This window comes from Melanotaenia boesemani, chromosome 19 (assembly GCF_017639745.1).
Source record: "Melanotaenia boesemani isolate fMelBoe1 chromosome 19, fMelBoe1.pri, whole genome shotgun sequence".
NCBI lineage: Eukaryota > Metazoa > Chordata > Actinopteri > Atheriniformes > Melanotaeniidae > Melanotaenia > Melanotaenia boesemani.
In genome coordinates, this window is record NC_055700.1 from 29,636,339 (window position 1) to 29,653,917 (window position 17,579).

Here is a 17,579-nt window from a genome sequence, read left to right on the forward strand (position 1 = left end):
TTAAGCCTAAATATTCCTTTTTTCTTTTAGAAGGGATAATAAATATTTTTAAAGTGTTTTTGTGGATATTTTTTCACATTATGCACCAAGGACTCTTGCCACTCCTTTTCCACCACATGTAAAATCTTCTAGACCCTGCAGCGACCCAGCTTAATGAACAGAGGATTCATTAGTAGAGCATTAGTAGAGTAGACAAAAAACACAAACATGCAGAACAAAGAAGAGATGCAAAACAAATAGTCAAAGAGCACAAGAAGGCAAACCACAAGTATTACAGAGCAGCTGCGAGCATCTGTTGCTCACAGACATGGAGCAAGCTCGATCAGATTGCATGTCCACCACACCTAAACAAATACAGGTGGAGATACACAAGCATCTGGAGGACAGAGACACACTGAAAGAACAAACACCGGCTCAGATATGGCAGGGCCACGCCTGGTTTGTGTCACAGCAGAAGGAAGATGGTAATGATCTGTACTTATATAGCGTTTTTACCCAAAGCGCTTTATACCATACATCACATTCGCCCATTCACACACACATTCACACACTGATGGCGGAAGCTGCCATGCAAGGCGCTAACCATGACCCATCAGGAGCAATTAGGGGTTTGGTGTCTTGCTCAGGGACACCTCGACATGATCTTTACAGGCCGGGATCGAACCAGCAACCCTTGGGCTATAGGACGACCACTCTACCCGCTGAGACTTGTCGCCCCCAAAGAGGAGGATGAAGAGCATCCATTCTGCCAAACAGTGTTGGACTCATCTTCCTCTCATGGTTATTAATCAATGGTAGCAGCCCCTTAGCTTCCTGGGTGTGAAAATGGCCGACAGACTGGACTTGAATGAAGAAGATAAGTCAACTGTATTTCCTGAGGAAGCTCAGATCCATCCATCTGTCCATCCATCCGTCCATCCTTCCATCCATCCATCCGTCCATCCGTCCGTCCATCCATCCTTCTGTCCATCCGTCCGTCCTTCCATCCATCCATCCGTCCGTCCGTCCGTCCATCCGTCCGTCCGTCCGTCCGTCCATCCATCCATCCGTCCGTCCATCCGTCTGTCCGTCCGTCCATCCATCCGTCTGTCCATCCGTCCATCCGTCCGTCCATCCATCCTTCTGGCCATCCATCCATCCGTCCTTCCATCCATCCATCCATCCATCCATCCATCCATCCATCCGTCCATCCATCCGTCTGTCCATCCGTCCGTCCTTCCATCCATCCATCCATCCATCCGTCCTTCCATCCATCCATCCATCCATCCGTCCATCCGTCCGTCCGTCCATCCGTCCGTCTGTCCATCCATCCATCCATCCATCCGTCCAGTCTTCTGTCCGGCCATCCGTCCGTCCATCCATCCATCCGTCCGTCCATCCGTCCGTTCTTCCATCCATCCATCCAACCATCCATCCATCCATCCATCCATCTATCCATCCATTCTTCTGTCTGTCCATCCATCCGTCCGTCCATCCATCTGTCTGTCCATCCATCCGTCCGTCCGTCCAGCCATCAACCATCTGAACGTCAGTGTTCATATTGATCCATATCAGCGTAATAAGATCAATACTTTAGTTTCACTTTCTCTCTTATATGTCATGACCAGCACAGACCTCTGACCCAGATGCCTTTCAGCAACTGTTCTGAAAGTATGATTTTTCAGCTTTAATGAATTTGATTTATTCATTTTTAAAGAGCAACTGAAAACTCAAGAAGTATAAATGATGCTAAGACCTTTACATACTGTTTTAATCCCAATGAAATCTATACATTTACTTCAGATTTAAAGCAAATATACCAATTATATTTAACCAAAACTCTTTTGCTTTAACTATGTAAAATCTAAAATGTTTTGTTTCTGTTCTATTGTTTTTGTTGACTTGTAAACTTTGCCCAATTTCTATCCTGCGTTTTAACTAAGAAAAATGACAAAAAAAAAAAAACATAAAGATCACTAAAATTCATTTAATTTTAGCATTCCAGCCTAGTCATTAGAAAGTATTGGTACTATTTAACGCACAATTGCTATATTACTTCATACTAGCTGAGATTTAGGATTGCTTATTAGCATCAAAAACACAGAGTCGCTTTACATACCCATCAAAATCAGATTACTGGGAGTAATCAGATTATTGCAATAATCAGATCGGATGCGTCTACATGCACTTCTAAAATGTGAAATCTGAAAGATCGGAATTCTTTGGGAGTACGTTTGTAGTGATGGAGCTTTCTGAAGACAAAAACACACAAAAAAAATATTTTACATATAACAGATTTTGGGAGCCGAGGGATTTTATTTGTAGACTAAACTAAGAGTGATCTTAAAATAAAATCCCAGCCACCCAAAATCAATTGTATAAGAAATTAAATGTTTTGGGGTTTTTTTTTCATTAAAGCAGTGACATGACATCCTCAAATTGATGTTTAAATTAATGAAATTATTTGACTAAATATGCATTTAATATTTTTGATTAGGACTAAAGTTGACTGAAAGATTTGAGTTAAAAAGTGGAAAAAAATATTACCTGAAAGAAGGTTCTGAGAGATATTTTTTATGTCCACTAATGGTCTGAAAGGGTAAATAAAAAAATAAATCTATAGGTCCCCACCAAGCATGTTAACTTAGGTTACTACCACAGGATAGGGGCATAAATGAATAACAGAAAACAAAAACAGAGCATGTACCCACATACATGCATACTTATCACGGTCGCAGATTCTGATGGGTCACAGATTTTGGTGTAACACCAGCCGGGTCATATCTTTGTGTTTCCTGAACTTGTAAAAGTTTTTTGTGTCAATGTAAAGTTGCCTTGTTGGTAAACGTGCTTCAGCAGTGTATTCAGCTGCTATTTGCAGCTGCCCGTGAAAGTTTGCATCCAGGACTGTAAAAGGGTTTCATGTCTTGCACAGTTGTGTTTTCTGAAATATAAAGTCATTTAGCCCGCGGTAAAAGTGTTTCGGCTTTGTACTTTTGTTTTGGAAATGTAAACATGGTTTCTATGATGAAAATGTATATCACTAAAACGTAAAAATGTTTCACTTCATGTAATATTGTTTTGCCCTTCCCAGCCACCATATTTAGACGATTTCATAGGATTACCAAATCATCTTCCTCAGAACTTTCCTAGATCTTCTACGCTTCTTACTAGCATGACGTTGGCTGTTTCTGGGGATCCATTTATTCGTATATAAACCTTTCTGGTCCACTTTCCCTTGATTTTATTTTCTCTGCGCAGTTGTCTGACACGCCTGGTGAACTCAGCATTGGTTTTTGTAAGATGTTCATTTAGATACACATTAGTCCTCTTTAGCACCTTTCCTAGTTTTAATAGGCTGATTTTAGTCCTTCTGTTGTTAAATGTCACTGTAATGGGTACAAACTGCCCTTGTTTTTCTGTTAGATTGTGGGAGGGGGTGGCGGGCTACTATGTCCTGCTTATTTACTTGGACATGGTTAGACTGTAGGAACTTAATCAGTTGCTGTTCTACTGACTCGTCATCCTGGTCTGGCTCTATATTTTGTAAATTAGTTACAGCTGATCTTTAATTAAAATTCCTGGTCACCCAAAATCACTTATAAGTAAAATAACTCAGTTTTTGTGTTTTTGTTTTCATAAAAACAGTGACATCATGCCATGAAATTTGAATTTAAAGGGTTAAAATAATCTGACTGGTTACATATTTGAATGTTTGATCAAAAAAGTAGAAAAAAAAAAACTTTTTAGGCCACTATAACCTAAAAGTTCTTTAAAAGAAATGCTTTCTTATAAACATCATCCCAAAATATGCAAACACGACCAGAATGGTGGCCAAACATCGAGCGAAGAATTACCTGAAAGGGCAAAAGTCTAGAATGACCTACTTGACTGACTTGTAATCAGATTATGCTGTCTACATGATTACGTGAATAGTCCAGAAATCAGATAGTCATATTTTCTGGTGTGCATGCAAACAAGTCAGCTTCGGTAGAGATACGCCTGCTTCTGGCACAACCCAATCCGACTCAGCAGCATCGTGATGTCCCGATGAAATCCTTTTGTTAGGATGGCATAAAAAAATGGGTGCACACAAGAGTTGAGAGGATAGAAAAGAACCAGCAGCACCTACAGAAAAAGAAAGAAAAACATAAATCAGCTTGGATTTCAGCAGGTAAATAATCTAGATTAAAGGGAAAATCCCACCTTGGAGTCTGTGACCGTCATCAGCGGCCGGTGGAAAGCTGCAGACAGACCGTAGAAACAAACGGGAGCTAAACACAGAAAGTTGGTGAGAATGAGCAGAGCCATGCGTTTGGCCATGGTGGTGTTGCATCTGCTGGTCTGTGGGCGGTGCACCATGCAGTAGATGTGGACGTAACACAAACACACCACTAGAAAAGCAAACACATTAACCATCAGGACATAAACAATGTAGGCCCGAGCAGCAGCTGTCTCCGTGTCCACCGGTAAGCAGATGCTGACCTTCTGGTAAGAGTTAACACCAAGAACTGGCAGGACCGCCATGATGGCGCAAATCAACCAGCCAATCAGCATCAGCACCGCAGCGTGACGCAGCCTCAGCTTTTTATCCAGCCTCATGGCGTTAAAGATGGCATGCCAGCGCTGCAGGGTGATTAAAGTCAACGTGTACACGGAGAGCTCACTGGCGAACACCGACAACATCCCTGCTACGTTACAGCCACTTCCTGTTTGCCAGGATATGGCGAAATGGTGGTAACGAGAGCGTGTGTGGAAGTCGACGGACGCTATCAGGAGTAAATACATCCCCATGCAGGTGTCAGCAAACGCCAGGTGGCCGATAAGGAAACGGGTGACCGTCAGCTTCTGCTGGCAGCTCAGCAGGATCACCAGAACCAATAGATTGGCTGAAACAGCCACCAAGCTCACCACCCAGACCAGAACCCTCAGATAGCCTGTACTCATTACATCCTCACAGGGGTTGAGAGCGTCAGGTACAGGCGAGCACGAGGGTCCATCATCTGCATAAAACTCGTTACAAAGAGAAGGCTCAAAGTCTTCTTTGAGATGTTCTGCAGAGGAATCCAGAGAGAAGGAACCTTCCTTCTGAGATGGCTGGTTGGGACAGACAAGGCTGTTGTTCAGACTGTAGTCTGTATTTTCAGCTCCTTGGAGATCAAAGATGTCCTGGAGACGCTGGGAAACTTTCTGTTCTGGATGAGTTGATGTCACAGAGGATTCCTGCAGTTTCCCTGAAGCAGACCAGGTCCGGTTGCAGAAAACTGCTTCAAGACTGTTAATTACAGCAGAAGGGACAACAAACAGATACAGTTACACCTGTATAATGCACAAGGTTTATAAAAACCGAGCAGAAAGTAAACCAGTGTTTGTGGGTTATTTCTTTGATGCAGCATATTTCCCTCTTTATAACTGTTTGATTTGAGAGAAAGATTTCTTGTTTTAACGCTCAAATGTCATGTTACTCGCTCTCCAAACTCTGCTCTCACACATCAAAACTTCCTTCTTGCTCTCAAATATATCATCTTCCTTTCAAAACTCTGCTCCTGCTCAGGTTTAGGGTTGCAGCGTGGTCTCGTTCCCCCAGTCAGACTCATTCTCTGCTCTCACAACTTCTGCTACTGGATTTATTTTCCTCTCTCTTGGGTTGCTGAATGAGCTGCCTGTCAAACATCCTTGATGTATTTGAGAGCAAGAAGGAACTTTTAGAATGTGAGAGTAGAGTTTGGAGAGAGAGCAAGATGACATTTGAGTGTGAAGACAAGAAACCACATTAAACAATTACACTCTTGATTAAAGAGGGAAGCACCTTCATAGTAACAAAGCTTCTTAATCCGTTTCTGGCAAAGTCCGCTTTGTTTGGGGTTTTGTAAATGCACAAACAAACTCTGATTTGGATTTTTTAAAAAACGGACTCGTTAATACATTTACATATCTATCTATTTATCTGTCTGTCTGTCTGTCTATATATATATATATATATATATATATATATATATATATATATATATATATATATATATATATATATATATATATATGTATATATGTGTGTGTGTGTGTTTGTGTGTATAAAACAAATTTTTCATATGAATTTTACGCACCAACACTACAAAACCAAAATAAATCTACAGTTCTCATTTCTTTATGTACAGTATTTACCTCTAAAATGCATAAATATCCAGCCAGTGCCAGCTCTGTTTCTATTGACCTTAAATCACTTCAGAGTTGACGTAAATGCGGCAGAGCGCTGTGCTGGAGAAAGGGGGGCGGTTTGGTGTGTAAAGACACACACACAGTAAACAGAAAGAAAATATTTCCCAGCATTCTCACCCTCTCCATCTTTTCAGTGTTTTCAGGCCACAGCAGTGGCTCGGGAAGGTCAGTTCAGCTCTCTGTAAGTGCGGGAAGGTGGTGGAGGGGGGCAGCGCCTCGAGGGTCCACGTTCTTTCAGCTCGGAGCCTTTCAATGCTCTCCAAACCTACTGAAGGCAAAGAATGCACTTGTGTCTCTGAAAGGTCTCTGGAAGGACAAAGAGCTCAGATTAATTCATTAGACCAGACATACTGCTCTGTAATTCATTTTAATGGTCTGTTTTAAAGTGTTTATTTGTGTTTATAAAAGAAGTCTGTCTAAACAACCAATGTACAAACAAATACCAGATGGTTGTTGTCAATAAAACTGAATTCAGTGATTAATAAACCTCATCAGGTCATATTTTATTCCCAGTAGAAGATCACCAACATGTCAGAGGATGAAACTGAGACCTTTCACCATGTGATAAAAACATGAGCTGATAGTGAATCTGATGCAGCAACACGTCTGGAAAAAGTTGGAACACGAGCAACAAAAGGCTCAAAAATCATTACATTCTGGTTTTATTCTACATTTTACACACCATCTCAGCTTTTTAAATTTTGTTTGGACATTGGATCTTAAGATGAACTTGACAGTTAATTCCTAATGTGGTCTAAAAATTCCCAAATCCTGGGATGTTTGCAGAAGTTACTTTTGTCTTTTCTTAGGTAATGAACCAAGTTTCTGTACACTCACTCACAGATGAGTTGGGCCATGAATCACACCATAAAATGAAAATTCATCAATATGTTTCAAATCCAGGTTCCTCTGAAGGTACCTGAGTAGAAGGAAAATTCAGTTACATGCTAAAAAATATTGTTCATTGTCTCCCTTTAACTTCCATAAAACACCAGGACCCCCTCAAAATGTCAAGCACATTTGAACACATGAACTCTTAGCTCTCGTTCAGCTGAAGAAATTCAGAGTACTGTACACTTCTTCCAGTCTGCTCCCATTGAAAGCAAAGCGCTGGATTTCTTTCACACCGTTATCATTCAGCATGCTGAAAACAAGGAGGGAAATAAGACCGTTAGCTTAGCAAACACATGCATTCGCCTTCATTCACTGGTACTACTAGTAGTACTTGGTACCTGAGAGTATGTAGTTTGTATCTGGATAGTACCTGTTTGGTATCTAATAGTACCTGGATAGTACCTGTCTGGTACCTAATGGTACCTGGATAGTACCTGTGTGGTACCTAAAAGTACCTGGATAGTACCTGTCTGGTACCTAATGGTACCTTGATAGTACCTGGTTGGTATCTAATAGTACCTGGATAGTACCTGTTTGGTACCTAAAAGTACCTGGACAGTACCTGGTTGGTATCTAATAGTACCTGGATAGTACCTGTTTGGTACCTAAAAGTACCTGGACAGTACCTGTTTGGTACCTAATAGTACCTGGATAGTACCTGTTTGTTACCTAAAAGTATCTGGATAGTACCTGGTTGGTACCTAATGGTACCTGGATAGTACCTGGTTGGTATCTAATAGTACCTGGATAGTACCTGTTTGGTACCTAAAAGTACCTGGATAGTACCTGTTTGGTAACTAAAAGTACCTGGTCAGTACCTGTTTGGTACCTAATAGTGCCTGGATAGTACCTGTTTGGTACCTAAAAGCACCTGGATAGTACCTGTTTGGTACCTAATGGTACCTGGATAGTACCTGTTTGGTACCTAATGGTACCTGGATAGTACGTGGTTGGTATCTAATAGTACCTGGATAGTACCTGCCTGCAGCATCAAAGAGTTACATCCTTCTGGGCATAGCAGCACCTGTCCCTCTCCTCTCCTTCTCTTCCTCCTCTCCTCCTCATCATAACCTCGTTATATTCTGTCTTATGCTGATACTCAGGTGTTTAAGGAGGTTTGTGGTGTTGCCATTGAAACCTCTCTGTCTTTCATATACTGTTGTTTAGCTCCACACGTGGCTGAACCTCAGACTGAACCTTTGTTCACATATGATCATTACAGGTGGAAGAAAAAGTAGTTCCTATAATCTAGAATTTACGATTACAATAGTAGGTACTTTTGTCTGTGTTCCAGTTTGTGATAAACTACATATTTACCCAAATTACTTGAAATATCAATATATGTTAACATGAAATCTGTTCTAGACCATACGTTTACGAGGTATAGACACACCACATGGTAGTGTACCCTGCAAACAGTACGCAAATTATTTTTTATTTTATTTACGTTTCTCTTTTTGTTAAAGAGCCAAATAAAGACTGCAGATTTATTTTGAAAGAAATCTACATTTTCTGCTGGTTATTTCATGGCTCAGGTGTTAAAGGATTAAAGGAACCACATCGTGTTGGTTTAAGTCATATTTACCTGATAGATTCCAGTTTTTTCTGGTTCTTGTACTTACACTGTCAGAGCATTCACAGATATTCCAAAAAAGGAATTAGCTGGAATGACGCGTATGAGGACATTTTCCACTATTTCCCTATAAGAAAAAAAAAAGTGTGAGATTAAATCAGATTCACTGGTTTGAAGTTCACACATTTAGTCAAACACGTCAGTGTACATACAGGATGAAATCCTCTCTCATTGACCGAATATACCGAAGACCAGGAAACAAAGTGAGACCTGTGTTAGAGATCCCACTGCAGCATAAAAAACATACCTGAGTCAAAACCAGGAAACCCAGACAGCTTCACACTCAGATATGGTTCATCTGAGTTATACTTACAGGTATTTTAAATTAGGCAGATCTTTGAAAGCCTCTTCATGGATGTAGGACAGTGTTTTCACACCAGTGATCTGTCTGACACACAAACATGCAGGAATGCATTTTAGCCGCTTGTGAACAGTGTTGCTTGACTTTCTGCTTTCTGTGAGATTATTTTGTCTGGAAACATGCTGAGAGTAAATGTGCTGGATTAAAGCACGAGAAGTTTGCTGTGGCATGTAAACCTGGTAGCTGCAGGACGTGAGAGAGAATCAGAAACGAGTTAAAGTTCACGTACATGTGTGCAACGCTGGACAGGTTGTAGAAGGAGTGTTTCTCAACAGATCTGATGGCGTCATCGTCGGAGATGAATCTGGAAACAGAACATAACAATGGCTGGTTTTTCTGGACTTTTACCAGTAACCTTTCACTGGGGTCACAAGAACAACAAAAATTTTACAAAGTTTGGATTCTGTATAAAATGTCAATAAAATCAGAATCTCATCAGGTCACATTTTATCCCCAGTAGAAGATAAACAACACATCAGATGATGAAACTGAGACGTTTCACCATGTGATGGAAAATCTGAGCTGATGAAGGTGAAAGGTGTGGACTGCAGGCAGGCCAGTTCAGCAGCCGGACTCTTCTCCTGTGAAGCCATGCTGCTGTGATGGATGCAGGATGTGGTTCAGCATCGTCTTGCTGAAATCTGCAAGGCCTTCCCTGAAAGAGACGTTGTCTGGATGGGAGCAGATGTTGCTCTAAAACCTCCATGTACTTTTCAGCATTGATGGAGCTTCACAGATGTGGAAGCTGCCCACGCCATAGGCACTAATGCAGCCCCATCCCATCAGAGATGCAGCTTTCCACCTGTCCACTGATAACAAGCTGGATGCTCCCTCTCCTCTTTAGTCTGCAGGACACGCCGTCCATGCTTTCCACAAACTAGTTCACATCTTCATCCAGGTTTCCACTTTGCCTCAGACCATTTTAAATGAGCTTTGGTCCAGAGAAGACGGAAGAAGCTGGTTCTGGATCCTGTTCACATCTGGCTTCTTCGCTGCATGATGGAGCTTTAACCTGCATTTGTGGGTTTCAGGGTGAACTGTGTTCACAGACAGTGGTTTCTGGAAGTCTTCCTGAGTCCATGCAGTGGTTTCCAGTAGAGAATCATGTCTGCTTTTATTGCAGAAGATCACCAGCATCCAGCCTTGTCCCGTCAGCATGGTGTAAAAAGTAGTTCCAGGGTGGTGTTCAGCATGGTGTAGCATCTTCTTCTTTTAACATGTCTAGAAATGTCTGGGAAGTGAGGAGACCAGTTGCTGGAGTTTTAGGAGAGGAATGTTGTCCCATTCTGGTCTGATGAAGCATTGTCATCCAGTTTTGACTTTCAGCCTTGTCCCATGCACACAGAGATTCCTCCTGATTCTCTCAATCTTCTGATGATATTCTACACTGTAGATTAGGGCTGGGCGATATGGCCTAAAAAAAAATCCTCCGACTTTTTATAACCAAATCCGATTTCCGATTTTAATCGATTTTTTTTCCTTTTCTTTTACAAAACATAAATAAACTTATTAAAAACATTCATTTGTTTATATAGATGAATGCTAGCAAAAATAAAGCATATAATGTCATAGCTCTTCCACCATATAAACGACTTCCTCTCTTACATAGAAATATGCGACACAATGCATCCGTGATCTCTTTCCATCTGGATCCTTATCATACAGGATCCACTGCAGAAATAATTCCCCTGATGAAGGTTGTCTCTTAACTAGTGTTTGTGGGTTAAGTTGATTTCTGCATCTCATAGAGAGCAGCATTTCTCACTGCAGTTATACGCACAGCTAAATCCCAGGCGTGAGTGACGGTCACTTTACTGAAAATCTGTCAGACAAACACCGTTCTGGTGTGGAGGGAGGGCGAAGTCTGCTGCTAACTAACTATGGAAAAAATCCCGATTTTCAAAAAAATTAATCTCCAGAAATGGAAAATTTGATTTATCGATTTTATCGATTAATCGCCCAGCCCTACTGTAGATGGAGGATCTTCAAAGTCTGAGGAACATTTTTCTGAAATTGTTCCAGTTTTAGACCCAGTTTGTCTCAGATTGGTGAAGCTCTGTCCATCTTTCCATCTGAGAGACTCTGCCTCTCTGAAATGCTCCTTTTATACCAGTCATGTTACTGACCTGTTACCAGGTAACCTGGTTAGTTGTCCAATGCTCCTCCAGGTGTTTCTGGTTTGTACCAGGTACTTTTCCAGCCTTTTGTTGCTCCTGTTCCAACTTTTTCCATCAGATTCACTATCAGCTCATATTTTCATCACATGGTGAAACGTTTCAGTTTCATCCTCTGACGTGTTTTTATCTTCTACTGGGAATAAAAGATGAGTTGATGTGATTTGGAAATCATTCCAGTTTGTTTTTATTAATGTTTTACACAACATCCCAATGTTCTTGTAGTTGGGGTTGTAATTATAAATCTCTGAAAAGAAAATATAGAACACATTAAAACACAACATAATAACTTTAGTCATTTCTTATTCTTTCTCTTCAAGTGTTACCTTGCTGTGGACAGCTTTAAAGTTTGACATGAAGAAAAAAGAGATTCTTACATGTGAGAAATGCTGGACAAACTGTGAAAAGCATTTTGAGGAACAGAAGAGAGTTTTGTCCTCACGAGCCACCTGAAAGAGAAAAACTTCAGTCTCTGCACTGAGTTAACGTCAGGGAGAAATAACTGCATCACGCTTACAGCTGCTGGGTGTCAGGATGGACACCAGGGATGACCTGGACTCCAGAACAGGACACAGTCCTGGTGATCCGGTTACAGCTGCAGAGACGAGGACAGAAATCCAGAGGGAGGGAAAAGCGGACCAGAATGGAGAGAAAAACCAGGAGTCTAAAACCAGGCTTCATTGTAAACTCAGAGAGAGGGTGAGGAAGACTCTCATCAGTCCATTGAAGGTTTCTTGGACTTCAGCCAGCACGTCTACTAAAGACCACCAAAATAAAACTACAAAGAGTTGCTCCTTCAAAATAAAATAAATATATTTTACATAAAGAAGAAAAACAATAAACTTGCTTTACTTCTCGTTAATGCTATTTTCATTATATGAATCCTTGTTATAATTTATTCATTTTGTTAAAGGGAATTTTCTAGATGTTTCTTTGTGATTAAACTGATCAGTTCCTGCAGATTACACAGATTAGGATTTGGTTTAATCTGGAATAAAAGCAAATGATTTTACACGACCCAAGGGGGTGCGGCAACGAGCACAGGGGGTCCCACAGGCTTTGAACATTCATACTGTGACTATTGTCCCTATTTTAAGAAAAGAAGTAAGACTATATGTTGTTAATTTAACTTTGGTTTTATCAAATGACAGAACTCACTTTATTTATAGTGAGAATCTCATAAAACCAAGTATGGGGGGGTGTATGTGTGTTTAATGTGATGATGTGTGTGTGAGAGAGAGTATGATCAGGTGTGTGTTACTGAACTTTGTTTTGTACGTGTACGTGAAGGTTTTATTAGGGTCCGAGCCATACGAAGTATGGAAGGATCCTATTGTTGTTGAAATGTTTATTATTATTATTATTATTATTATTTTTCTAAGTTTTTATTGTGTTTGTTTTATTTTATTTGCACTGTTTTTGTATGAAAGTGCTTTATAAATTTGATTTGATTTTACCTGGCCATGTCCTCTTTTTGAGAGGTAAAAAATGTGTCGGGTGGGATTTTAAAAGCATCCTGAATTTTGCTCCATCTATGCTCAGATACCTCAGATATGTTCACACCGGATTTGCCTTCCATTTTCTGCACACACCTCTTGTTGTTATCCAATCCCAGACAACCAGGACAGCGTTACCTGGTAATTATGTCACCTACTTTCAACAACAACTCGAACATGTGATAACTGTGTACTGTGGAGGAAATGTGTGTGAACTGAAGACCAGGTTCATGTTTTGGACTGGTGGCCTTGACGGCCTGGGGAAGAAGCTGTTCCAGAGTTTATGATCTGAGTGTCCAGTTAAAGCGAGAAAATGCAGAAACCAAAATGTAAATTCACAGTCACACTACAGAAGAAATTCCCATGTTGTTGTCAGTGCTTGACATGCAAAGCAGGGAGCTGGAAGCTCACATCAGTTCTGCATAAAGACAGAGGTTTCTTTGTGTGTGTGTGTGTGTGTGTGTGTGTGTGTGTGTGTGTGTGTGTGTGTGTGTGTGTGTGTGTGTGTTTATATATATTTATTATGCTATTGCTTCGTAAAGGGACAAACACATAACAGTCTGCTCCACCAGACTGGCAGCGAATGTCAGAGCATTTTTTCCCACACATTTTTAGCTCCCCCAAAACAGTTTTTTGTAGCCTAGATGATATAAATTCAGTAAAAATACACAGATACACTATAACCCCCCACATCCACCTAGAAGATGGCACAGAAAGCATGGTGCTGGTTCCCAAACCCAATTTTAACCCACATTCAGACCTCAAAAATGTTGTTCCTAAATAGGTATTACAAAATATTTGTTCTTACTCATTAACTGTGGCATCACCAGTGGACAAAGGATAGACTCACCCGAATGCCACACCAAATAATCAATAAGGTGGTGAAGAAAGAACACCATGGCAGTAAATGAGAAAAAAAAGACTGGGGGGGATAAAATGTAACTGGACGTGGTGTTGCAAAAATAATTTGTCTGCACTCAGAATGTCCCTCTGCCATACTAACAGCATAGCATGGACCTTTAATACCTGGGAATGACTAGGATCTGTAATATTGGTAATATGTACACTGAAGGGGCTTCTGCATCTTTCCAGCAACTCCAGCAGAGGTACTAACATGCCTAGAAATAAGCTTATTTAATATCTTCAGATCAGAGACTATATTATTCTATATATATCCAATGCTTATTTGTCCTCAGCGTCAGTACGGGCGGAGAGGATGGGGCAGGAGCTTGTGGCCTCGCCCTGTGGGTTTATGACGTGTAAACATTGATTCACAATGATTTAAATGCAGAAATACTCAGAAAATCCATTTTGATCAAATTTTTCACGAGACATGTTCTCTAGCGTCAGAAAAATGCCACATGGACATGAAAAACCTGATTTCACCAGAGGGGGTCTTTCAATCGTTAGCTAACTCTCGCGCCATAATCTTTCACTGATATGAGACCCTACAAAACAGGTGGCGATGTTAACAATTTGCCCAGGAGATAAAAGGTTCTAATGCATCCTCTCCGTGCGTCTTCATAATCTCTTCAGTTTCTTTGCTTGCAGAGGCTTCATCACCCTGGGCCGGTTGTTCAAAAACTTTAATCTGGATAAAAACTATCCGGATTTGGGAATCCCATTTTTTGGGACAGCGGATCACGTAGTCTGGCTTACTTTTATTCTGGTTTTTCAAAGCAAAATAGGATTGGATCAACCTGATCCAAAATGCTGTTTTTCAAATCACCAAATCCAGATTTCCAGCATGTAAATCAATGTGCGCTGCAACAGGTAGAAGAGACAGTTTGCATGCCTTAACTACTTGCAGGTGGAACCACAGGGAGCATGTAACATAATATGTGCATGTATTGTCCTGCATAACAGATGGATGTCATGATTGCTGCTCTGCTGGGCCTCTAGTCCCTCATCAAACTCATCTGCTCCACCTGTGGCACCCCTGCGCCTGTGCTCTGCCCTACTTAAACCCTCTCCCGTTCACACTTCCCTGCCAGATGGTCAGCATTCTTGCCTTGTCGATATCCAGCGTTTTCTCTTGTTTCCAAACCCTGCTACAGCCCTCGGACTTCTTGTACCTTATCCCCTGTCAGACTGTTCCTGCCAAGTGCTCTCCTGGATTTTGACCCATTTTGGAATGACCACGGATATTCGCCTTCCCCTGCTAAGTAGTCTGCTTCTTGCCTCTCTGTGTACGATCCTTGGCTTCATTATCGCTACACCTTTAGATTGCGGATCTCCCCTAACTGTATCTGGAGTCTTTTCAGGATCCTGCGCCCTGCATCACCTAAGGAACTCCCCGCCACTCCCTGCCGGACTACACCCTGCTCTTCTCCTCCATTCCCCGGTTTCAATAAATTATACTGTATTCAAATCTCAATCACTGAATGCGCTGCTGAATTTCCAGGTCCTCAGGAAGACATCATTACAGTGGCCTGTCCCTCTTTGTGACCATGTTAATGATGCACCTGAGCCCCGTGTGGAGGACCAACCTCTGGGATTCTGTCAGAATGAGGGACGGACAAGACGTGTTGTGAGGGATGCAATCGTTAGAAATGTCCTTTTTGACAGGTTCTTTTCTCATTATGCTGTGATGAATAACAGGAAAATGAATATATTTTAGTTGTGTTTGTTATTGGATTTATTTGGGGGTTTATTTCGTGGGGACATGATGATGTCACATTTTTAGTTTTGTTTTACTATGCTGCAAGGCTTAACAGGTGGCCTATCCACCTATAACCACTTCATCCCTGTAACGGTTAAACAAGTCAGGTGCAAAATACAAATACAAGCACATGCACCGAATGAAAAGTTCTATTATGCAAGCTCGGGTTCCCCCGCTCCTGAAGAAACCCACACTCAACTCAGCACCCCCCCCACTCCGACAAACAGACCTGCACTGCAAACACTTTACCCCCCCCAGGGGAGTTCCTGTCCACATGTTTACATGTTTACCTGCTGTCCATATAAGTGCAATATCACTAATATTAATATCAGAAATGTTATACTTTGGACTACCACTACCTCATGCACATACATACTTGCACATATTTATCTAGGCTGCACATGCAAACTGGGCTCTTTAGTGTTTACTGTTATTTTTATTTTTATTTTATTTAAAATTGTGCTGTTTATATTCTATTGTATTTAGCTTATATTCTATTTATATTTAGCCTATATTTCTATTTTTTTTTTTTTTTTTTCTCTTCATGTCTTATTTTATTTCACTTATTGCCCTCCTTCTTATGGCTCAAACCGGGACCTCAGTTCTAATTTCGTACCATAAACATGTAAATGTGAGCTGGTATGACAATAAAGTTCCTTGAATCCTTGAATCCTTGAATCCTTGAATCCTTGAATCCTTGAATCCCAGGTTGGAAACTCCCGGCCGTTCTCACTGCTTCCATTCATGTCTAAACTACTAGAGCGTGCCGTCTTCAGTCAGGTTTCACAGTTCCTCCAAGACAACAACCTGTTAGATCAGTCTGGCTATGGGCAAGGCCGCTTTACTGAAACTGCTCTCCTGTCAGTTACTGATTCCCTATGGGTTGCCAGATCTGTTGGTCAATCCTCAGTCCTTATACTGCTGGACCTGCCTGCTGCCTTTGACACGGTCAACCATCATATACTGTTCTCCACACTTGGAGTTTGGCATCTCAGGATCTGTCCCTGGTTTATGTCCTACCTCACAGGAAGATCCTTCAAAGTATCTTGACAGGGGGGAATGTCCAGATCACATGGGCTGACAACAGAGGTGCCTCAGGGCTCGGTGCTTGGCCCTCTTCTCTTTTCACTATACACCTCCTCACTCGGCCCCTAAGACTCCGTCTACAGCTCCGGTGCCACCGCTGTCCAACACCCCTCTGCATCCAGTCCATCACGGGCAAGAATCTTACTCAGCGCACCATTCAGCTCCAGACCCTGCCTTTAATATTTAATATAGGTTGCTTACACCAAGAACAGATCTCCCTGCTGGTGTTGGAGCATTCCAAGGTTGATATCATTCTGGAGCGGCCATGGTTACAACAATATGCTCCAATCCTCTCCTGGAAAACTGGGGAAATACTGCGCTGGGGTCCCACCTATTATCCTACCTGTTTTCCCCGGCTACCACAACCAAAGCAGGTAACCAAGGTCATGCTATGGTCCACCACTATAGAAAGCCCAGATATTAGCCCTATCCATAACATTCTTCCTGAGTACAAACACTTCCAGGATATTTTTGCCCTCAGCGAGCAGCTCGGTTACCACCACATTGTCCCTGGCACTGCTCCATTGACCTACTTCCTGCAGGTCGGATCTACCCTCTTTCTATCCCAGAAACTAAAGCCATGGAAGACTATGTAGCCGAGGCCCAGGCACAGGGTTACATTCGCCCTTCCACATCTCCAGCAGCCTCCAGCTTCTTTTTCGTGGAGAAAAAAGATGGTAGACTGCGGCCCTGCATTGACTACCGAGCCTTGAATCAGATCACAACAAGTTTAAATATTCCCTGCCGCTGGTGCAGTCAGCGTTGGAAAAACTTCGGGGAGCTAGGGTTTTTACCAAACTGGATCTAAGAAGTGCTTATAACCTCATCTGTATTCGTCCAGGGGATGAGTGGAAAACAGCATTCATCACACCCACGGGACACTCTGAATATCTTGTCATGCTGTATGGTTTAGCCAATGCTCCTTCTGTCTTTCAGGGCTTCATGAACGAGATCTTCTGCAACATGATCAACCGGTTCATTATCATTTACATTGACGACATCCTCATCTTCTCCCTGGATCTGCAGACCCATATCAGCCAGGTGAGACAGGTATTGCATCATCTCCAAGCCCACCACT

At 41.7% G+C, this 17,579-nt stretch overlaps 1 protein-coding gene across 1 annotated transcript; it reads right to left on the reverse strand.

The window, feature by feature from the left end:
* Window positions 1–2,418: 2,418 nt before the first annotated feature.
* On the reverse strand, window positions 2,419–12,722 carry LOC121629812 (thyrotropin receptor-like). Its single transcript, XM_041969608.1, has 12 exons — window positions 12,715–12,722; window positions 11,775–11,852; window positions 11,635–11,706; window positions 9,313–9,387; window positions 9,036–9,110; window positions 8,875–8,949; window positions 8,712–8,789; window positions 7,271–7,339; window positions 7,037–7,114; window positions 6,313–6,501; window positions 4,186–5,254; window positions 2,419–4,107 (listed from the first exon to the last, which is right to left on the reverse strand). Exons 1-12 carry the CDS (start codon window positions 12,720–12,722, stop codon window positions 3,961–3,963), a joined length of 2,013 nt encoding a protein of 670 aa, XP_041825542.1. The 3' UTR covers window positions 2,419–3,960.
* Between the last annotated feature and the right edge of the window lie 4,857 nt (window positions 12,723–17,579).